General features: G+C 36.1%; 1 protein-coding gene across 1 annotated transcript in view; it reads left to right on the top strand.

Annotated features, from left to right (window-relative positions):
- The window catches only part of INTS2 (integrator complex subunit 2), a gene marked incomplete at its 5' end in the record, with an annotated part of 44,171 nt that overhangs the window by 10,271 nt on the left and 9,986 nt on the right, over positions 1 to 23,914 (top strand). Inside the window, 12 exons of the mRNA XM_080826635.1 lie at positions 18 to 244; positions 1,939 to 2,064; positions 6,420 to 6,491; positions 6,575 to 6,689; positions 9,677 to 9,745; positions 11,664 to 11,798; positions 13,142 to 13,318; positions 14,087 to 14,195; positions 15,922 to 16,026; positions 18,082 to 18,246; positions 19,878 to 20,079; positions 23,667 to 23,792. Coding sequence (XP_080682761.1) covers positions 18 to 244; positions 1,939 to 2,064; positions 6,420 to 6,491; positions 6,575 to 6,689; positions 9,677 to 9,745; positions 11,664 to 11,798; positions 13,142 to 13,318; positions 14,087 to 14,195; positions 15,922 to 16,026; positions 18,082 to 18,246; positions 19,878 to 20,079; positions 23,667 to 23,792 — 1,628 coding nt within the window. The remainder of the gene's footprint in view (positions 1 to 17; positions 245 to 1,938; positions 2,065 to 6,419; positions 6,492 to 6,574; positions 6,690 to 9,676; positions 9,746 to 11,663; positions 11,799 to 13,141; positions 13,319 to 14,086; positions 14,196 to 15,921; positions 16,027 to 18,081; positions 18,247 to 19,877; positions 20,080 to 23,666; positions 23,793 to 23,914) is intronic.

Genomic DNA, 23,914 nt, shown 5'->3' with positions numbered 1-23,914 from the left:
GTCCATATTTTTTACAGAGAAAAAGAGAGACCAGTAGTTCTGTCCTTTGGCAAATGAGAAGGCAGCTTCTTCTGGAGTTGATGGGCATTCTCCCCACAGTAAGAAGTACCCGCATTGTGGAAGAAGCTGATGTGGAGATGGAGCCCAATGTGTCTGTGTATTCGGGGCTGAAAGAAGAGCATGTTGTGAAAGCCAGTGCGCTCTTACGTCTGTACTGTGCTTTGATGGGGATCGCTGGACTCAAGTATTCAATAATTTGATATTTTATCTTTTTATCATTTTACTTTCTTGTTTCTATTCCCAAGAAAGTGAGCCAAAGGCCTTTAAACTGAGGATTTGGGTTTTCTGCTGGGCTTAGGTAGTGGGCTGGCCTATATCAAGAACAAAGTCCTAAGGCAAAAACATTCCCAGGTGGGATGTATCCATCTATTTTTGTTGGATTGTAAATGGAATTATGTGAGTGGGAGGGGCCAGAGCAGTTTAAGAAAACCTGTGACTTTACCACAGCTCGACAGGACTAGAGTGAATGATCTGTGAGTGATACTTTACCAAGCCCATGCACCTAGTTGAAGTAAATCTCTCCTGTCTTTCACAACTGAGATCACGGATTATTTAAAATTGACATGTTGTGATTATTAAGCACAGGGTTCCTTATGTAGTCACTGCACTACATCCTTTTGAATAATGTCCTCAACCACCATGCATACAGTCCTCACTTTGCATGTCTCTGATAAGTATGAATTTCACTAACCTGGGCTTGGTATTGGCTTAGTTATTAACACTACTCCCTCAACAACTAATGTATCAGTTACCGTGATACATTGACCAAATAATCGCATGAAGTACAAACTTTGCGAGAGCTTTTCAAGCCACAGGTCACTCTATAAATAACAGATGCACCTCATTTCTTTTAAAGTTGTTGGTGACTGGTCACTGCCAATCTATTAGTCAGTTGGTGAACAGAGAGGAAAGTGCAGAGTTGTACTGTTGCCTTGTCTCAGGGATAAACCCTTGTGTCATTTGACAAAAATAATTGAAAGAAGGAATTGGCCAAGAAGGATGAATGTGTAGCAAAGAAACAAAGGTGGTAACACTGGAAGTGGTGTTTGAACCAAACATAAATGTAGTAGTCGATCTTAACAATGTCAGCACTGCTGCCATTTGAGAAACCCAAGATAATGTAGCCGAAGAGCTTAGTGAAGGTGCCCTTGTCAACCTGATTGAGGAAAGTCATTGTGGAGAAAAAGATGAAGTTCCAGAGGAGGTGAAGCTGCCAAAAATCTTCGCATTAAAGGAACTCTCAGATATTTCATGGCAGAACGTAACAAAGGATAAAATGTTGGAATCAGAACCGAACTTAGAAAGGGGGATGACAGTTCTTCAAGGCTTAAGAAAGAGGTTCACTCCACATTCTAAGATATATAATGAGAAGAAGGCAAGGGCTTTTCAAACTATCCTTGACAAGTTTTTTTTTTACAAAGAAAACACTTTAATTTCCAATGTTTGTAATATTTTCAATTATAGAGCGCTATATAAATATTTGCTATTTTTTGCACCTCCCTATGCATTTTGACTGACAGAAAGTTTTTAATGTTTTGGCAAACTTTAAAGGTTAACTTTTAACTTTTAACAGTTAACTTTCCCCATTGATTATTTCGATCGTGATGCGTAGTTTCAGCTTGCGTGCTTATTTTTATAGTCTCCTGCTACTGTGCCAAGTGAGGATTGCATGTATTTGTGTCTGAGGAAAAGCACTGGTGGTAAGCGCAGCAGTTTTGCTTTTACCGACTGAAGATTATAAAGGTTTTATAAATAGGAAGGTATCATTATAAAGCTCAGAATTTCTATCTGAAAAGTTCAACTCTTGGGAAGTCCCTTTTTCTTCCTCCTTCTCTCAACTAAGAAAAGTAAAACCTAATAATCTATCCCTTTTTTTAGACCAACTGAGGAAGAAGCTGAGCAGTTGCTGCAGTTGATGACCAGCCGTCCTCCTGCTACACCAGCTGGGGTTCGCTTCGTTTCGCTTTCCTTTTGTATGCTGCTGGCCTTTTCTACACTTGTCAGGTACCTTCTTATAAAGCTTGCTCTGTTTTCTGAAGGTCTGCTTTTGCTTACTTATGAAAATACACATGTAGCATTAATCGGGAGCTTAGTAGAAAAATGGACGGTGGTATCACCTTTTAGTAAATGGTGTGGTAGCAGCTACTGGATGCCAGTTAAAGGAGTCATACTAGTTCTTCAAGATTTGGGAAGGTAAATAGCAGCCCCTGAACTCTTCCATTCTGTTTCCCCTTCCCTTGAGGCAACTTCTTTCAACTTCCTTCAAGTTCTTTTAGCCGACGCTTTTGGTTTTTTCACTTCCGCATCTTTAAATAACGTGTTTGATTTGCTGTATTTTTGATTTTTCAGTTTTAGGAGTAATTGTGGATTTCCTACAATGAAAGATGAGGAATTAGTTGTCTCTTTCTTGTCTGCCCCCCCCCCCCCACACACACAGTGCATCTCCATATCCTTCCCATCTCCCCATTGTCCCAGTACAGTTATATTGCAAGTTTGCTTTGACAAATATATAGTTGTTCATATTGCCTCTATTGGGAGCTTAGCCATGTAACAGATGATAACTTTTCTTCTGTAAAACTTGCTTTTGTCTTAATAATTATCCCGTGTTTTGTTTGTCTGTTTTTCATTTGCTCTTTGTTCTGAGTACTTAATGTTAATGCAACTTCAATATCTGCCAATCTGAACCTCCCTTCAAGATCTTCAGACTTATTATTCTGTCAACTTTATTTTCTTAAGGAAGCTCTCCTGACTATCTGAACTGGTTACTTCTACATCTGGTACACAGCTCTCATCCTGGAATTGCTCTTCACTATTATTTTCAGAACTTGCTTCACATCTCCTTTGTTGGATCTCCTGCTTCCTGCATCTTCCACCTCTCTTTCTCTCTCTCTTTTTTAAGATTTTATTTTAATTTATTAATTTTTAAAAAGATTTTACTTACTTATTTGAGAGAGAGAATGAGAGTGACACCACAAGCAGGGGGAGTGTCAGAGGGAGAGGGAGAAGCAGGCTCCCTGCTGAGCAGACAGCCTGATGTGGATTCCATTCAGGACCCTGGGACCATGACCTGAGCTGATGGCAGAAGCTTAACCTACCAAGCCACCCAGGCACCCCAGGATTTTATTTTATTTTATTTTATTTTATTTTTTATTCTATTTTTTAAAGTAATCTGTATACCCAATGTGGGCTTGAATTTATAATCCCAAGATCAAGAGTTGCATGCTCTACTGACTGAGCCAGCCAGGCATTGCAACATATGTCCGTTTTTTAAATTGCTTTCTGATTTTGCTTCTTTAGCATGGATATGTGGGAGGTCAGTTATTTTGAGACTGGGTATTTCTGAAAGTGTCTTTATTCTACTTTAGCACTTGATTGACAGTTTCATAGGGTTTAGAATTTGGGGTTGGAAATAATTTCCTTTGAGAATTTTGAAAATCTTGCTGCATTGTCTTCTGACTTCTAGTGTTGTTGTTGAGAAATCTGATGACATTCTGATTCTTGGTTTTTTTTTTTTTGTGCAGCCTGTTTTTTTGTTTTTGTTTTTGTTTTTGCTTTTTTTTTTTTTTTTTTTTTTTTTTTTAATATGGAGACATGAAGGATTAGCTTTTTGTCCCTAGGGTTTTGAAATTTTTGGATGGTATACCTGCTTTTATCTATTGTGGTAGATATTCAGTAAACGCTTTCAACCTGAGAACTCATGTCCTTCAGTTCTAGGAAATTTTCTTAAACTTATTTGTTGTTAATGTTCCACATGACTTTTTTTCCTATCCCAAACCTTCTCTTATTTGGATATTGGACTTCCTGAAATGATTATCTTATTTTCTTATCCTTCCTGTTTTCCTTATCTTTGTCTTATTCTACTTTTTAAAAAACAGCTTAGTTGAGAGACCATTTACATACCATAAAATTTGCCCATTTTAAAGTGTGCAATTCAACAGTTGTACAAAAGTTGTATACTTTTGTTGTTGTATAAAGTTGTTTTTGTTTTTGTTTTGAATAAAGTTTGTTTTGTTGTTGTATAAAGTTGTACAAACATTACCACAATCTAATTTGCGAACATTTTTAACACTTTAAAAAGATACTGCTTATTCTACCTTCAAAGGATTTGTTTTCAACTTCTAATCCTCTGTCATTTTTGACATCTAAGAGCTCTTTTTTTTGTTTTCTGGTTATTTCTTCTATACGGTAGCTGTTGCTTCATGGTGCCATGATTTCTCTGATATTAGTCATAATGATTGAAGAGGTTTTATTAGTACTGTTGTTTTCTCTGAGGTTTTTTTTTCCCTGCTTTTTTTGGGTCTCTATTTTTCAAGTTAGAAACTTTTTTTTCAGGGCTTTGATCATTCTAGATTGTTATATTTAAGAGTAGGAGGGGCGCCTGGATGGCTCAGTGTGTTGAGTGTCTGGGTCTTGATTTCGGCTCAGGTCATGATGTCTGGGTCGTGAGATGGAGCTCCTTATGGAGCTCCCTCTCTCTTTCTCTCTCTCAAATAAATATATATATTTTTTAAAGATTTTATTTATTTGACAGACAGAGATCACAAGTAGGCAGAGAGGCAGGCAGAGAGAGAGGAGAAAGCAGGCTCTCCACAGAGCAAAGAGCCCGATGTGGGGCTCGATTCCAGGACTCTGGGATCATGACCTGAGCCGAAGGCAGAGGCTTTAACCCACTGAGCCACCCAGGCGCCCCTCAAATAAATATTTTTAAAAAAGAGTAAGAAACTAAAAAGCAGATTGAGTCTTTTTATGAATAGGTGGCTCTTTGAGAAACTATTGGGCTTATCAGATTCTTAGAGAGGACTTTTGCCTTACCTGGAGAATAAAGAACTGACAAGAAACCCATAAGCAAAGTTAAGGGCTGGGAGATCTGAGTCTGCAGTATGATCATTCACTTAATTCTACTTTTAGAATGGTGTTGCAAATATCCCTGGTTGATCCTTAGTTCAGAGACACCCTCTTTCACCTTCTCCAGAGCACAAATCTCCCATCTTCTCTCTGCTGGGGGGTGGGAATTCATCTAATTGTGTGGAATGGAGGAGGTGATCTGGAGGTCTGCTACCTATATAGACTGTTGATCTTTTTAGTTAAGTCAGTCTTCACTCTCCCTCCCAGAACTCCCTGGAACTGTCAGTTCCTGACAGAATCTTTGGGGATTCTGTGGTGTAAAGTGGATTGGCTTTTCCCTCCTGCTAGTCTAGTATTCTGCTTTCTTGGGTCTGCTGAATTAGTTACCACTCTTCTCTATGTGCTCTTGCTTCCAGTATTTTGTGTTGTTGTCCCTCAGCATCATCTTATGCATTTATGCGTTTTTAGGAAAATCCCTTTAATGTAGTTTAGAGTTTTAGTAGGATGTGAAAATAGGTAATAAAATGAAGTGCTCTCTTTTCTCTTTACCTGAACTAATTGCTAAAATTGTAATCTTCATTGCTTCTAGAAGGTGCGTATTTCTATCTGTATTTTTGGATAGGAGAGTTGAAGTTCAGAAGGATCATTTAAAGTTCTTGTTTGAGATCACATTACCAGTCATTAATAGAGGTAGGATTCCTTCTGAGCTCTGCCATGCCCTAAAGGCTGTTACCTTTCTACTATATAATGCTGTCTTTTATTAGTGGAATGGTTTAGGTGTAGTTGAGAATGACCTTTTAAATTTTCTTAGCTTGGGATAGCAGGCTTTTTAGTTGCTTTTTGTTTTACTCATTTACACTGCAGTGAAGTAGAAGAAAATCAAAAATTATTTTCACAAGTCAAAGTTGACTTGTATCTTTCAAGGTAAGTCTAGGAATTCCCTATTAAAACATTGTTGGTACATTTTTATAATCATTTTTTATGTTTCATGAACCCATGGCTCTTTTTTCTTTTCCGTTGAATAGTGATCACATATTTCTCTTTAATTTTGAGTTCTGCTCAAAATGTTTCTGAAAATTAAAATTTATTTTCCTTGTTACTTCTCTAGTACTCAGTTTGAGACTTATTGATGAGTGTCTTAACTCTAGGTTTTTTTCTATATGAAATAATAGCTATTAATATAGTTCTTCTACCATTTTAATCCCAGAAGGTCTTTGCTTTTCTAAAAAAATAAGAGGAAGTTCACTCTCTCCAAGTTGCAGATGCAGTAATTAAGCCTTTGGAAGAGTTTGTTCACATTTATAAAAGCAAAGGGTCTTATTCTTCATCTCTGAAACTACCTCATATTTCAATGACAGTTAATGGCCATTTCAACAAGCAATTAATTTGAATTGATTATTTCAAAATAGGGAAGGAAAAAGTAATTTCTGCTAAAAATAATTCCAGAATGTTTTCTCATTCTTATGCTAGTATATCTGGCTTAAGCCAGTGACTTTCTTGTATGTTTTATATAGTACACCTGAACAGGAGCAGCTAATGGTAGTGTGGCTAAGTTGGATGATAAAAGAAGAAGCTTATTTTGAAAGGTAAGATGACTTCATTTGTTGCAGTTAGTAAGTGTTTCTTATCTTCTGTTTGGAAATTCATATTTTCTTTTTTGTTTCAACAGTACTTCTGGCGTCTCTGCTTCTTTTGGGGAGATGTTGTTATTGGTTGCTATGTACTTTCACAGCAACCAGCTTAGTGCTATCATTGACTTGGTCTGTTCCACTTTGGGGATGAAGGTAATTTTCTTTTATCTTCTTTCTAAGGAAGGGAGTTCTAAGCTGGGTGGTTTTTTTTGTAGTGTACAGTACATTTTTTTGTTTTTGTTTTTACAAAAACAAAATTTTACAAAAACAAAATACACATTTTTAATTTTATGTTTTATTTTCTTTTTATTTTATTTCTTTCAGTGTTCCAAAATTCATTGTTTATGCACCACACCCAGTGCTCCATTCAGTACGTGCCCTCCATAATGCCCACCACCAGGCTCACCCATCCCCGCACCTCTTTCCCCTCTAAAACCCTCAGTTTGTTTCTTGGAGTTCACAGTACATTTTGTTTCCATTTTGAAGTAATTTTAGTTTAATAGTTTGAAATTTTGCCAGGAGCTCTTAGAAAAAAAATGTATATTATGAAAACATTTATTTACAAGAATAAAATATGTTCAATATAGAAAGTTGGGAAACCCCAAAATATAGAAAGCTTGGATAACACAAAAGAAAGGAAAAAAATTATTTCATTGTTCAAGATATCAACTATACTACTGTTAAATTTTTCTGTCTGTTCTTTCTTTACATTGATATATATATTTTGTAATTTAAAGAACTTAACTAATATGTGATGACATTTCCTCATATCAATAAATGTCCTTTTTTTTTTTTTTTTAAGATTTTTGTTTATTTGAGAAAGACCGAGAGAGAGAGTAGAAGCAGGGTGAGGGGCAGAGGGAGAAACAGACTCCCCACTGAGAAGGGAGCTCAATTAAATGTTCTAATTCAATATAATGTCTCATTGACTTTATCTTGGTTCATCTTATGTACCAATCATGACTTTCTTAATGGATCCTTTCTTTTTGCCATGTAAGATTTTCCAGTTTCTGAATGGTGCTTAGATGGTTATCCTTATTTATATACATACATACAGAAGCACTCACGTGTTTATCTTTAAACAGTTTTTTTTTTTTAGGCCCAACGTGGGCCTTGAACTCAGGACCCCAAGATCAAGAATTGCGTTCTCTACCAACTGAGCTAGGCAGGCGTCCCCTTTAAACAGTTTTTGGATTAGCTCCTTAGGAATAATTCTAGAAGTCAGAATATGATGATGTTAAGGTGTTTAATGAGTATTGCCAGATTACCTTTAAGAAAGATTATACCAGTTTAACTGTTCCCGTCAGTGTATGAGAGGGCTAGCTAACTGGACTCTCACTACTACTGGGCATTACCATTCTTTTTTTTTTAACCATTCTTTTTAATCTTTACAATTTTGATTGATGAAAGATGGTCTCACTTATTTTGCTTTTCATCCATTACTAGTGGAACTATAGTTTTAATTATTCTGTTTTAGTTATAGTTTATAGTGGTTGTTTTTTGGGGGGGTAGTTTTAAAAATCTCTGTTTTGGCTGATTCCTTTTTTTTTTTTTTAAAGATTTTTAATTTATTAATTTGAGAGAGAGCATGAGCGGGGAAAGAATAGAGGGAGAGGGAGACGTAGACTCCCTGCTGCACAAGGAACCCAGTGTGGGGCTTGATCCCAGAAAACCGGATCATGTGTTGAGCCAAACGCAGATGCTTAATTGACTGAGCTATCTAGGGGCCCCTTGGCTGGTTTATTTCTTTTGTGCAGAAGCTCATCAATGTCCTAATTTTCCTATAGGGATTTTTATTGATTTATTTTTCCTCTTGCTGATCAAATGGCATATACATGATATGCCATTATGCCTTATATACCATGTTTCATTGATTTCAAGGCACGTATTTTATCTAGTATTGAAATGGGGCTTTATTTTATAGTTGACTTGTAATGTAATATGGTAATATTCCCTCCCCTCACTTTTTTTCTTGAAAAGTTACTTTTTTTTTTCTTAAAGATTTTATTTATTTGAGAGAAAGAGAGAGAGAGCACAAGCAGGGGAAGCAGCAGACTTCCCACTGAGCAGGGAGCCTGATGTGGGGCTTGATCTCAGGAGCCTGAGATCATGACCTGAGCTGAAGGCAGCCACTTAACCAACTTAGCCACCCAGGTGTCTCTTGAAATGTTACTATTAAATCAGCATATCTGATAGTCCATAGTGTCTTTAAAAGTGAGAAGTACAATATGTTGCAATTATTCTTCTCAGTCTTTTTGGCCATATGGAAATTATTTTTGTGAGTGTGTATAGAATATATAGTATTTCCTTTTTGTTCCTACTTTGCTGTTACACTTAGAAATGTTTATCTTAAAAAAAAAGTTGAGGGGGGACCCTGGCTGGCTCAGTTGGTAGAGCATATGACTGGATCTTGGGGTGGTAAATTTGAGCCCCACGTTGGGCATAGAGATTACTTAAAAAAAGAAAAAAAAATTTTAAAGATTTTATTTATTTATTTGATAGAGACACAGTGAGAGAGGGAACACAAGCAAGGGGAGTGTGAGAGGGAGAAGCAGGCTTCCCGCTGAGCAGGGAGCCCAATGTGGGGCTCGATTCCAGGACCCCGGGATCATGACCTGAACCGAAGGCAGATGCTTAATGGCTGAGCCACCCAGGCGCCCCCACAAAATTTTTTTTAATGGAAAAAAATGTTTCTCTTTCTTCAGGTTTAAAGAAACGGTTACCTATATTTTCTTCTAATGTTTTTGTGGCTTCATGTTTCACATTTAAATCTTTAGTACACTCAAGTTCATTTTCGGTATGCTATCATGTGTATAGATATATATATAGATATATATAAACATGCATATATATGTTTATTTATTCCCCAGAAAGGTAGCTATTTCACCTTCATTTATTGAATAATCCACTTCTTGCCATTGACTTGAAAGGCTGATAGTAATATTTACTAAGTAATTTTGTATGTTGATTCAGTGTCTGAGGAAAAACACTTTGATGTTGGGTTTGAGAAGCCACCTTTGAAATAGAGTATTTGAACATTAATTTTACATATCACAGCCATGTTAGAGAATACATTTATCAGAGAAAAGTGTGCTTCATGTATTTTTACTTGCTGTTAGAATTTTTTTTGGTTGTTTTAGATTGTGATTAAGCCAAGCTCCTTGAGCAGGATGAAGACTATCTTCACACAGGAAATTTTTACTGAGCAGGTACTTCTTTTCACTTTATCCTTAGGTATTTCTTTAACTTTCTTTTACAACATTCTTTGGGGGGGAAACTTGTATATCTCAGGTTAAGAGAATGCTATGGTTTTCTTCTATTCCTTTTTAGTTTCCAACGATAGTTAATTTAATCTTCATTTTTTATTAAATTTTTTTTTTTAAGATTTTATTTACTTATCTGAGGGAGAAAGAGAGAGAGAGGGCCTAAGTGTGGGGAGTGGGCAGAAGGAGAGGGACAAAGAGACTCTCTGCAGAGCAGGGAGCCAGATATGGAGGCGGGGGCGGGGGCGATCCCAGGACCCTGAGATCATGAACTGACCCCAAGACAGATGCTTAACTGACGGAGCCACTCAGGCACCTCAGTTTATTTATCTTTTAAATTTTCTATAAAGAATCATCCCATTTACTTATTACATACAAAAGCATGCTTTAAATTTATATATTTTGGAGATGTTGAATAAATGCTTAAGAATATGGTCTTTGGTATTGGTGGTAGGATCTCACATGGGGTAATCATTCGGGTTTGTCAGGAGAAAAATAAAACAGGCACTTGTTTAATATTTTAGGCTGTAACACTCATTTAAAAAAAAATTTTTTTTTTAAAGATTTTATTTATTTATTTGACAGAGAGATCACAGGTAGGCAGAGAGGCAGGCAGAGAGAGAGGAGGAAGCAGGCTTCCCGCTGAGCAGAGAGCCCGATGCGGGGCTCGATCCCAGGACCCTGGGACCATGACCTGAGCCAAAGGCAGAGGCTTTAACACGCTGAGCCATCCAGGCGCCCCTGTAACACTCAATTTTATATAAATTTTAAGCTAGGGTCTAAATTCTTTATTTAAAAAAAAATTTTTTTTAAGTAGGCTGGGCATGGAACCTATTTGGGGGCTGGAACTCATGACCCGGAGATCAAGACCTGAGCTGAGATCAAGAGTTGGATGCTTAACTCACTGAGTCACTCAGGCACCCCTGAATTCTTTATTATTATATTTACGTGTTCTTATTTTGCCTTAGCACTTTTGTCCATAAGTAAACCTGAGGATATTTTGTTTTTTCAGCAAAAGAGGCAATTCTGAAATTGAAAACTAATTCCCAGATTAGTCAGTTTAAACTTGGGATTACAAAAAGCATATATATTTCTGAAAAAATGAGGTATTTGAGAATGCTTATAGATGCATAAGTGTTGCTTCTTTTAGGATAATATTCTCATCCCTATACCAAACTTTACTTTCTTCCCTCAATACACATGTACTTCCACAAAAAAGACATAAATAGTGCATAGGAGACTCAGAAGTTATTTTTTATGTTTTTATTTGAACTCACTGGACTTTGGGGAGGGTCTTTGAAAACAATGAGAATAACAACAAAAATCCCTGTTTATATTTATGTGATCATTTATATCACATATAGAGAATTTATGTCACATATAAAGAATTGATACTTTATAATTCACATATGTTTTTCAAACATATTTTTCAATTTTTCCCCCTCACAAAAACTTTTTGAGGCAGGTGAGACTCTATTGTACCGTTTTATAGATGAGCATGAGGACCGTATTGTCCCATTTTGTAGATGTGAAAATAGGCTGGGAAGATAAAGTGACTTATCTGAAGTCACTGAGCCCAGATTTTAGAATTCCAAATTTTGTATGTTTTTACCTTACTACATTACTGTCAACATACCTATGTTTAAAAACAAATTTAAAAAATTAGAGTGTTTTACAAATCCCTAAATGTATGCTGCCTTATCATCTAGAAATAATTAAATCATGTAATAATTAGTTTTTCTCATTCATTCCTAAGGACCACATTTGTATTAAGTATTGACACTCTACCTGCTAATCCTCTCTCTTACAGAATAATTTTGTATTTGCTTCTGTCATATGTATTAATACTAATTTTCCCTTTTAGGTTGTCACAGCTCATGCTGTTCGGGTCCCTGTCACCAGCAACCTGAGTGCCAACATTACTGGATTTTTGCCTATTCATTGTATTTACCAGCTTCTCAGGAGTCGTTCCTTTACCAAGCACAAAGTGTCAATAAAAGTATGATCTTAAATTTATATATCAAGCTACAACCCAAGTTTATTTATTTTTTTCTAGCTCTTTTTCAGTTTATAGACTTCTACTGTTGGTTTCGTGTTTATGAAATATGTCTAATTACTAATCATTTATATGTAGTAACTAGAACTATAATTTCAGATTTTTTAAACAATATAACTCTTAAGTTATTGACAAAATGTGCAGTATTACTAATCCATTTAAAATTTCAGTAATATCATGTGGCTATTTCTTTAAAACTTGGTAAAAATTGCCATTTTCTTTTTTTTTTAAATGATTTTATTTATTTATTTGACAGAGAGAGAGAGATAGCAAGAGAGGGAACATAAGCAGTGTGAGTAGGAGAGGGAGAAGCAGACTTCCTGCTGAACAGGAGCCCGATGTGGGGCTCGATCCCAGGACTCTTGGATCATGATCCGAGCCAAAGGCAGACGCATAATGACTGAGCCACCCAAGCACCAAAAATTGCCATTTTCTATACTTTGGTTTTGTTCACCAAACTGAGAAAGTTCATTATCAGCCATGACCAGCATTTGTACTTTTGTCACAAGGACAGCTAACACCTAATATACATATTTGGACATATTTTCCATTAATTATAGTTGGCTATATCAAACAGTTAAAAGGCCCTCTAAAGAGACAGATAAGTCCCAAGAAGGTAAAGAAATCTGAGCCTTTTCTAGAGGCTCTTCTATTTATAAAGAACAATCAACAATATATGCATTGATATATCACCTTTAACTATCCTTGTTTTCATGATTTCATGGAGTTATTTTCTAGGTAGATTGTATCTTCTACTTCTTTATGTTTTTAGCACATGAAATAGATTGAGTCTAAATGCACACCCAATGTATCCACATGTCCTCTGTCCACGTGTAGTTAAGTGATGGTCTCCTGTAAGTGGTTGCCAAGGCCACTTTCTTAATCTACCTCAGGATTTGCTGTGAAGAACTATCCCTCTCCCTCAATTCCTCTGTGCTGTGGGGTCTTCTACAACACAGATGGTGCTCAAAATACAGATATAGTAGGGACTTAAAATATTTTTCTTACTACTTAAAAACTAATACATTAAAAATCTCAAATCCAAATTCAAAACCCAAATTCCTCATTATAGATTTATCTTCCACTGGACAATAGTCTTGATTAGGATATAAAAGTAATTCATATTTTTAGATCAAAGACAGTTGTGAAACTGGGTAATATATTTGTAGCTGCTAGAAGTTAATAGATTCACTGATTCATAAATCATGTAAATTGTATGTTCTTAATAAAGTTTGCTTTTTCTTATTGCCATAAGTGATTTACTGCCTATAACCTTCTTTTTTTAGGACTGGATCTATAGACAGCTGTGTGAAACCTCTACTCCACTTCATCCTCAATTACTTCCTCTGATTGACGTGTACATAAATTCCATACTTACTCCTGCATCTAAATCTAATCCAGAAGCCACAAATCAGCCAGTTACAGAACAGGAGATCCTCAGTATTTTCCAAGGAGTCATTGGGGTAACATAGTAGTTCTTGTACATTGATTAACTGATTTTTCCTTTATTCTTCTGACTTGTTCCGTATTTTTCCTTGGATTATAAGAGGACTTCTAGGTTGTTCTGACTTTGAAATGGGATTACATTTCTTCAGATCACTTATGAAATTACAAGTATGCTATTAGTTCCAAGTAGTTTGTTGAAGGGGTACTTTCTGAGGAAATCTTCGAAAGAGCTCCACTTTAAAGTCTAAAGAGTGTCCTGGAGAGTTGTGCCTAACAAAGGAGTATGTGACATCTCAACATGGTCAACAGAGGTTTATTTAGCTTCCTGGGAATCTAAGATCTACTTAGATTCAAATGGGAAATTTGAAGAAAATCTTTTTTCTCCATCTTTTAAGAGAGAAAAAGTAGTTGTATTTTTCACAAATGTATTCAAATACACACTATGTTTTTTTAGGAGTTATTTTCTTCCTGGTAATTCCAGGTAATATTTGAGACTCCTGTAAACCTTTTTCAGAAGCAGCCTGATGGATTTGCTGTTAAGGAACAGCTGAAGTCCTTTTTATAATCCTAAAGACCCTTAGGCATGTTGCCTTTGCTTTCCCATGCCACCTCAAATTGAAACTTCCAAGTTGTCTCTTTGAGTTTAATGCAAACATAGCAATGTTTCTCCTGTTTTAGCTGAGCTTGGGAATAGTAACTGAATAGTCTATTTAAAATGCTTTTACCATCAAGAAAGCACTCATGAAATTTAACAGTATCTTAAGTGTTTATAATCTTACTTCCAGGCTGATAGCATCCGCCTTAATCAACGTTTTAGCATCACAGCACAGCTCTTGGTGCTCTACTATGTACTGTCTTATGAGGAAGCTCTGCTAGCAAACACAAAGACTTTAGGTAAGTTGTACTTATACATAGGGGAGTGTTTCTAGTGCTAGTTCATTTTATTTGTTTACATTTTGTTACTTTCCGAGCTGTCATGTGAGAAAATAAGGTCAAATATTCTAACAGGCTCCAGTACCATTCTGTAGTCTTTGTAGCATGGGCACTGTGTACTCTGATGCGTAAACACATATATAGATGGGTACATAACCACCCTTTAAGTCTCAGCCCTCTTTTTAGCAGCCTAAATTAATAACTGAATTGTCTGTATTTTAATAATTTTAGGGACCTTAACTAAGTGCTGATAAATTAAGAGATAAACCTAAAGGAAATATAACGGAAAATTTATTTTTTTTGCTTGATTTCAGTCTTTGCCCTGCCTTCCTTCCATTAGGTGAAGAATAGCAATCTAATCAAAAACAGAAAAAAATAACAGAAGAGTTTCATTTTGCCATTAAAATTATCATTGAACTGGGCTTTCAAACTTAACTACTTTCTATAGTATCAGAAGATCAGATTTAACCTAGAAGATACCAGTATAAGGAGTGTGTTTTTCTATATTTGAAAAAAAAAAATAGGGTAGTTAAAAAACAATGTAGGAGCCGCTGGGCCGCTCAGTCAGTTAAGCATCTGCCTTCGGCTCAAGTCATGTTCTCAGGGTCCTGGGATCAAGCCCCGCCTTGGGCTCCCTGCTCAGCCTTGTGCTGGGGAGTCTGCTTCTCCCTCTCCCTGTGCCCACTGCTCCTCCTCCTTGTGTGTGTGCTTTCTACCTCTCTGACAAATAAATAAATAAAATTAAAAAAATATATATGATGGAGATGAGACAGAGAAAGATAGTGTTGATTGGCAGCTACCTTTACTCTGTGGGATATAAGAATCCACTGAAGGTTTTTGAACATGAGGTTTTTTATTTTTAAGTAATCTCTACACCCAATGTGGGGCTCAAACTCACAACCCTGAGAGCAAGAGTTGCATGCTCCACAAACTGAGCCAGCCAGGCACCTCTAAGATGGACTTGATTTTTTAATAAAGGAATTGTTGGGGCACCTGATGGTTCAGTGGGTTAAAGCCTCTGCCTTCGGCTCAGGTCATGATCGCAGAGTCCTGGGATCGAGCCCCGCATCAGGCTCTCTGCTCAGCGGGGAGCCTGCTTCCTCCTCTCTCTCTGCCTGCCTCTCTGCCTACTTGTGATCTCTGTCTGTCAAATAAATAAATAAAATCTTAAAAAAAAAAAAAAGAATTGTTTTCTGGCTGAAGATAGAAGTTGTGAGAGAAAGGAGTTAAATTCATATTGCCCAACTTCCTTTAAAAAGAGTCACTGCGATAATATATAATTAAATTAAGACTGTTGGAGTCACGAAGCTTTAAGCCATATGGTCATGACTGAATTTAGTTTTCCTAATTAGATTTGGGAGAGTCTTGAGTTACTTATCAGGGGTTTTGTTTCATTTTGTTTTGTTTGATTTTGTGTTTTAGTGTCGGGTCCTCCTGCAGATGGCTTCTCTCACTTAGGACTTTTCTCCTCAATGGTTTCAATTTGGAGGCATTTTCCAGATCTTGCCCTTAGATATGTTCTTGCTCTTCCTGTGTATCCATTATTTCTTCATTTTTTGTGAAGCATATTCATAGATTAAGTGAGTTAGAAGTAACCTAATGTTTTTGTTCCATTTAGGTTGAAGGTTAAGATTTCTATTGTTTATTACACTGTTCTTATCTTACCCTTTGTATCTTTGACTGACAGCTGCCATGCAAAGAAAGCCCAAATCATATTCGTCATCTTTAATGGATCAGATTCCCATCAAATTCCTTATTCGACAGGCTCAAGGGCTGCAGCAGGAGTTGGGAGGTATTTGTTTTGCTTGCTTTTTACGGCTGATGTTTATAGTTAAAAAATACTTTACTGTTTACAGTGTTATGAAGTATAATATGTGCTCGGTGGTAAAAACAAAAAACAAAAAACAAAAAAAAGACAATTCAGGAGTGAAATTCCTCTTTACCTTCCTCACTATCTTACTACTTGCATTCCTCCTTCCCCAAAACCAAGTTTTATTTTGGTATGTAATTTTAGACATTTTTTTCTATAAGTTGAATGATATGAAATTGCAGGTATTCAACTTTTTTGACCTGCAAAAATACAGTTTCATATAGTTGAAGCTAATAGATAAACACATGAATAAAAAATTGTTTTTTTAAACTATGAATGGCATTATACCCTATCTCTTCTGAGACTTTTTTTTTTTTTCTCTCTTGGACTCTTGGAAATCTTTTATGCCAGTACATGTAGATCTACCTTATTGCTTTTATTTCCTCCAAAATATTCCACATCTTGGAATTACTGTTTTTTCTATAAAATTGTCAGATAGATATATAGTAATATTTTTTGAAAAAAATTTTTTTTAATTTAACATCTCTTTTTTATAATGCTTGAATATGGGTTTCTTGTTTGTTTCTATGAAGTTGGAGTTTTCTTTTTCTTTGTTGTGGTTGATTTCAAGCAGGAATAAAGATGACCTTATTTGGTCACATTTAACCAGATATGTGCATTTATTTACTTACATCTTTGCATAAACTAATGTTGTATTTGGCAACGTTTGGTGACTAACATTTTATTGAAGAGATTATGAAGTGTAGATTAATTTTCACTTGGTAAGCAGTCATTTTGTGACTGTTTTGCGATAGTCTTAACTATACATGTAGTTGAGCATTTAGATATTTAAATGTTTAATACTACTTTTGATTGTTGCATCATTTTTTCAAACAGAAATATTAATTTTAATCAGTTTCTATGACAAAGGAAGTGGATACTTTCCCTACTGGGACTAAGTGGTATGATTTTATCTAAGTTGCATAATAAGGAGATAATTGGATGACAAGTACTTTTATTACAACTAATACTTTTACTACTACTCTTACAACTCTGGTGAGGATGATAATAATAATATAGTAACAGCAATATTTATTAGGTATGTACGTACCAAACACTTGGCATAGTGTATACTTCATATATCTATTCATATATACTTCATATATATATCATATATTCATATATCTAAATAGACATTTTTTATAGAATCATTTATCATTAAAAATAATAGTCATGAATAGCCAAACTGTGCTGTAAGCAAAAGGTTAGAAAGAATGCTTTGATTTAGTAAAAGGAAGTTTCCCATTTCTTTTGATCTTCCTTCACTTTCTTGAAGGAAGACAAACGCACTGTCTTGTAGGTATCATCCATACTGCTTTGGTTGGCTGACATACTTAGCTGTGTGACCCTGGGAACTTTAATAATGTCTTTCAGTCTGTTTCCTTACAGTAGAATGGAGACAATATTGCTTACCTTGAAGGGACATTAGGGAGAAATGAAAAAATGTACATAAACTGCCCGAGATCTTTTAGGCATTCCAAGTGGGCAACTTTGATTTTACCCATCTGCAACAGTGATTCTGAAGTGGGTTGGAAAAGAGCATGTGTTCTTCTGTAGAAGACTACCAGAAGTTTTGAGTAAGGGCTTTCTCAGACCATATATGATCCCCCCTAAATGGACATTCTTTTCTCCTTTTTTTCTTTCCTCCCCAGTCAACTCTTGAACTACTGTGATGTCAAATGTTTCCTGATGGGAGACTTTTATGTTGGGATAGGGTGGAAGGAAGAAAGTTTGAGAACTTTTGATAAAACTTGTAGCTTCCAGCTTTTTGTGTATCAGATCACTTGGGGATCTTTATTTAAGCAGATTCTCTGGCTGAATTATGCAACAGAAATTCTCAAATGGTAGTGCATGCACAAGATGTGCACATTCCTTTGGTTTGCCAAAAATGAAAGGGACAAAAGAGAGGGGAGTGAGGAGAGAAGTTTTGAGTATTTGAGAATGAAGAATCCAGTTGACTTCTTGTAAATTTTCAAGGGCTACATTCTGCTTTACTACGTCTCCTTGCAACTAATTACCCACATTTATGCATTGTGGATGATTGGATCTGTGAAGAAGAAATCACGGGGACTGATGCCCTGTTAAGGCGAATGTTACTGACTAATAATGCCAAAAACCACTCTCCGAAACAACTTCAAGAAGGTACAGTAAACTGGATACTCCTTTTACCCCTCTCCTAGGACAAAGAGATGTTAGGCTCCTTGAAATCTTAAAATCATGCAGAATTTTCCTGGCTGTGAAACAATGTTTGGTCAATATATTTTAAGTAATTTTCGAGTTGAGGGAGGAGCAGAGGGAGAGGGACAAGCAGAGTATGCACTGAGCACGGAGCCCTACTTGGGGCTTGATCTCAAGACCCTGAGATCATGACCTGAGCAGAAATCAAGAGTTGGACATTTAACTGACTTATCCACCCAGGCACCTCAGGCATTTTAACCTTTTCTTTCTGACATGCTTGTATCTTTTTTCTCATAGTTTCTATGTTAACATCACTAAACAGGTCATGTGGTTTTAGGAAGGTCCTAAACTGCTCAGGAATAAATGCTATGAAATAGAGCAGTGTACTTGTCGTTAATGGATAATGTTCAAGCACTGTCAAATAGAAATATGATACGAGCCACACATATAATTTTAAACTTTCTATAGCCACACTAAAAAAGTAAAACACAGGGGCGCCTGGGTGGCTCAGTGGTTTAAGCCTCTGCCTTCGGCTCGGGTCATGATCTCAGGGTCCTGGGATCGAGCCCCGCATCGGGCTCTCTGCTCAGCGGGAGCCTGCTTCCCCCTCTCTCTGTCTGCCTCTCTGCCTAGCTCTGATTTCTCTCTGTCAAATAAATTAGAAAAAAAAAAAAAAAAAAGTAAAACACAGGCAAAGGTAGTTTTTAAATAATTATTTCATTTAACCCAATATATCAGTGTATTATCATTTCATTATATAATCAATATAAAAATAGTAATGAGATATTTAACTGTTTTTCCATAGAAAGTCTTTGCAATCTGGTTTATTTTATTTTTTTTTTAAGATTTTATTTATTTATTTGACAGAGAGAGATCACAAGTAGGCAGAGAGGCAGGCAGAGAGGGAGGGGGAAGCAGGCTCCCTGCTGAGCAGAGAGCCTGATGCAGGGCTCGTTCCCAGGACCCTGAGATCATGACCTGAGCAGAAGGCAGAGGCTTAACCCACTGAGCCACTCAGGGGTCCTACAATCTGGTTTATATTTTATACTCACAGTATGTGTCAGTTTACACTAGCTACATTTCTTAAGTGTTCAGTAGCCAGATGTGGTTAGTGACTATTCTATTGAAAAGTACAGTTCTAGAAATTTTTGACTAACAGCAGCGTGCTGTATGCTTACATCCTGTAAAAGGGGCCATCCAGTTGGAAAATATCAAGAAATTTGAATCTTATTAAATGTTACTACTAAAAGCGATACTTGGGTATATTTTCATGTTTCAGTCAATTTTTAAAATTAGTCTGAATCACCAGGGAAATGACATTTGTCTTTGGGTCACTAATGTGTTTTTTAAAATGGGATTTTTATAACTTTTATCTTTATGACTATTTTTTTCTTTATCATATACATATACTTAACATGAATTTTTCTTAGCTCCTTATTTTAAGTGTAACCAAAACTTGTGGCCAGGATTCAAAGTTTTACTCTTTCTCAGCAACAGTGTTTCCTTGATTTGTGTGGTGTGAAGGAAAGTATTACCAAATATTGTTTGGTAAGCTGTATAGAATTTAGATCATGACTGCTAAGTTTTCCTTTTAGCATTTTCAGCTGTCCCAGTAAGTCACACACAAGTGATGCAGATTCTAGAACACTTGACTCTACTCTCTGCCAGTGAACTTATACCTTATGCAGAAGTATTAACATCTAATATGAACCAGCTGTTGAATTCAGGGGTTCCACGACGAATTCTTCAAACCGTCAATAAACTGTGGATGGTACTTAATACTGTGATGCCTAGAAGGTAAGTTCAGTGTATTGTTTCCTGTAATAAATAAGCATATAGCAGTGATTGTATACAATAACCTAAACTTAAATGTTGAAAAAATTGTTGATTATCTGACAATATAAGTCCATTCTGAAGACTATTAATTAAAGAGCTGTTATAATTTTAAGGAAAAGAATAAACTTTATTTTAAGAAACAGAGAAAACTTAAAGTATTTCCAACTTGAGAAATTTCTTTAAAAATGAGTTCTCGGGCACCTGGGTGGCTCAGTGGGTTGAAGCCTCTGCCTTCGGCTCAGGTCGTGGTCCCGGGGTCCTGGGATCGAGCCCCGCATCGGGCTCTCTGCTCAGCAGGAAGCCTGCTTCCCTTCCTCTCTTTCTCCCTGCCTCTCTGCCTACTTGTGATCTCTGTCAAATAAATGGATAAGAAAAATCTTTAAAAAAAAAAATGAGTTCTCACATATAGTCATTTGTGGCTAATTGTGATTTAGATCACCATGTGTCTTGCAGTCCTTAGCATGGCTTCAAATTTTACTACACATTAAAATCACCTGGAGAGCTTTTGAAACTCCTGATCTGAGAGCTGTAACCCATGCTAATTAAATCAGAATGTTTGTTGGTGGGAGTAAGCCATTAGTTTTTTTTTTTTTTTTTTTTAAGGATTTCCCTAGTGATTCTAGCACACATGAAGTTTAGAGAACACTGGATTAATTGTTTTGCCTTTAGGAAGATGAGTCTCTCCTGTTCCGTGTGTTGCATCAAAAACACCTGTTCTAAATAGGTGATGAGGATTAAGGAGTGCACTTGTGATGGGCACAGGGTATTGTATGTAAGTGGTGATTCACTAAATTGTACACCTGAAGCCAGTTTTACACAGTATATTAACTGGAATTTAAATAAAACACAACAAAACCCCCCTTAAACAGAAAAACAAAACAAACAAAAAACACCTAGTCTGTGCTTAAAAAAAAAAAAACCAGAATACTGGGCTGGACTTACCTGAAATTTTGATTCAGTAGTTCTGGGAATATTTATGCTTTTTATTTTATTTTTCAATTTTTTAAAAAAGATTTTGTTTATTTGAGAGACAGAGAGCTGCACAAGCAAGGGAGGGGGAAGGACAGAGGGAGAGGGAGAAGCAGACTTCCCACTGAGCAGGGAGCCCAACGTGGGACTTGATCCCAGGACCCTGGGATCATGACCTGAGCCGAAGGCAGACGCTTAACAGACTGAGCCACCCAGGTGTCCTATATTTATGCTTTTTAAATTTAATTTTATTTATATCAAATAAATAAATGCATATAACTTAAGAACTTAAATGGTATATTCCTTTCCATTTTAAGATTGTTGCTCCCCAGAGACAGCTGTTTTCAGTTCATTTGCCTTTTTATTCTGTCATTTATATCCCCCATCTATCTCAGTAACATACTTACAATTAATATGATTTCCTGACTTTCCCATTTAGAAATTATTTGTGACTTTCCACTATACAAGATGAAGAGTTAGTCCTCTTCTTTCCTCCCCTGTCCCTCTTCCTTCAACATTCACTTTCTCCCTTCCTCCATTTTCCCTGACAGGGTAATACCAAAATTTTTGGTTAAAACAGTATTCATTGTGCCTCTTATGACTACATCAGTGTGATTTTTATAGTTGACACATGCAGTATTCTTTGATTACAGTTTCTTATACGGTTGCCTTTCTTCATACCTCACACACAAACCCTGAGTTAATACTTCCCTCTTCCATTTGTTTTGTTTTTGTGTTCTTTTTTTTTTTATCAATAACTAATTTAACCTTAAACTCCATTATTGAGGGAACGTTTACTTTATAATTGTTATAACATATCAGATAATGTAACAGTGACATTTTTTTCTTGCAAACATTCCTTTTATAGCTTTCCATCGTCATGTTTTAGTTTGCGACATGCACAGTAGCCATCCTGGGATTGGTTTTCTCTCTCTTTGTTGAATTCCATGTTTTTCTCTGTGTTGGTATAATTCCTCATTTCAGTGAGTGGAATTCACATTCAAGTTGCTTCCAGAGAAAGGGTGTTCAGGGAACTTATTTATCATTCTACTGAATGAATTGAGCTCCGTTGTTGCTATTAATTAATCCAGTGATATATCAATTCCCACTCCTTTGCATGTGACCATTGTTTTTTCTCTTCTAAAATGTAGGTTTTTCCCCTTTCCCTACTTTCTGGAATTTTATGATGATGTATTTTGGTGGTTTTTTTTTTTTGTTTTGTTTTTTGTTTTGTTTTTTTTTAGTTCATAGTGTTGGGTACTTGGTCTTTTTTTAGTCTAGGGACCAATGCCTTCATTTCTAAGGACATTATGTTTTTTTCCTCCAGTGATTTCTTTCCCTTTGTTTTCTATAATTTTTTGTAATTTCGCTTTTAAGCCTCTTTTTTTTTTTTAAAGATTTTATTTATTTATTTGACAGAGAGAGATCACAAGTAGGCAGAGAGGCAGGCAGAGAGAAAGGAGAAGCAAGCTCCTGCTGAGCAGAGAGCCCGATGTGGGGCTCGTTCCCAGGACCCTGGGATCATGACCCGAGCCGAAGGCAGAGGCTTTAACCCACTGAGCCACCCAGGCGCCCCTAAGCCTCTTATTTTAAAACCACTGATTTTCTAGTTTTTTCCTGTTCTTTTTTAAATTTGTCTTTTGGATATACTTTGAGTATTTTCTCAATGTTATCTTCTGATCTTTCTTTTGAATTTAAAAAATGTGTGTTATATTCTTAATCTCTAAGAACTCTTTCTTACCTGAATATTCTTAGTTTTCTATTTTATTTTATTTTAAGTGGGCTCCATGCCCATATGGAACCCAACATGGAACTTGAACTCATGACCCTGAGATCAAGAGTCAGACACTTAACTGACTGAGCTACCCAAGTGTCCCTTGCCTGAATATTTTTAAAGGTCTCCTATTCTTGTTTCATATGTGCAGTATTCTATCCTTTAAGAATATAAATTATAGGCTTTAAAAAGTTTTTCATCCCTACATTCTCTGTTTCTTTGAAGTTTCTTTCTGTTTGCATATTTTAATCTTTTTCAAACTAGAGGCTTTCCTTAAATGTCTGATGACTCTTGGCTGTCTACTCATATTTAAGAGTGGGCAAGCTCTGTGTGCAAGTTGGGGCTGATGGACTCCTGGGCTTCACTGTAAGAGATCAGGTACCCTTCTTATTGCCATATCCCATAGTAATTCTGATGTGCAGTCAGGTTAGTAATCACTTTTAGAGTTTATGATGTCTAATCTCAAAGTGGCATCTCACATTGAGATTTTATGATGATACAGAATCATGGCTTATTTATGGGGCCAGATACAGTTTCAAAGTGCTAAGATTTTAATTCATACTTTTATATGCCATGATTATTCCATTACAACTGCGAATTTTTGAAACTACTTTGTGTTTACTGTTAATCTTCATTTGTTTTAGAGACATCCTAATAAGTTAGATTACTATAGTTCTTAATTTTTCCAAGTTAAATCCCACCTGTTTAATTTTTTCCTGAATATATCCTTCTAAGTTGGACTGGATGGCTGCGGGTTTCAACTAAAATATAGCTGTTTTTGAATATGTGTTTATTTTCTCATCAGGCTGTGGGTAATGACAGTTAATGCACTTCAGCCTTCAATAAAGTTTGTACGACAACAAAAGTATACTCAGAATGACCTGATGATAGATCCTCTCATTGTCCTAAGATGTGATCAGAGGGTACACAGGTATGTGTCGTTTGAGTTTCATTTTTATTCTGGAGTTATACTTCAGAGCGTCTAAAAGAAATGGAAGAAATTCAGTTTAAACGTCTGTCTTAGTGTTCTTGCAGGTGATTAGCGGTGTGCGC

This window comes from Martes martes (genome assembly GCF_963455335.1).
Source record: "Martes martes genome assembly, chromosome: 16".
Lineage (NCBI taxonomy): Eukaryota > Metazoa > Chordata > Mammalia > Carnivora > Mustelidae > Martes > Martes martes.
Note: the sequence above shows the minus strand (reverse complement) of the source record. Positions and strands in the feature narration are given on the sequence as shown.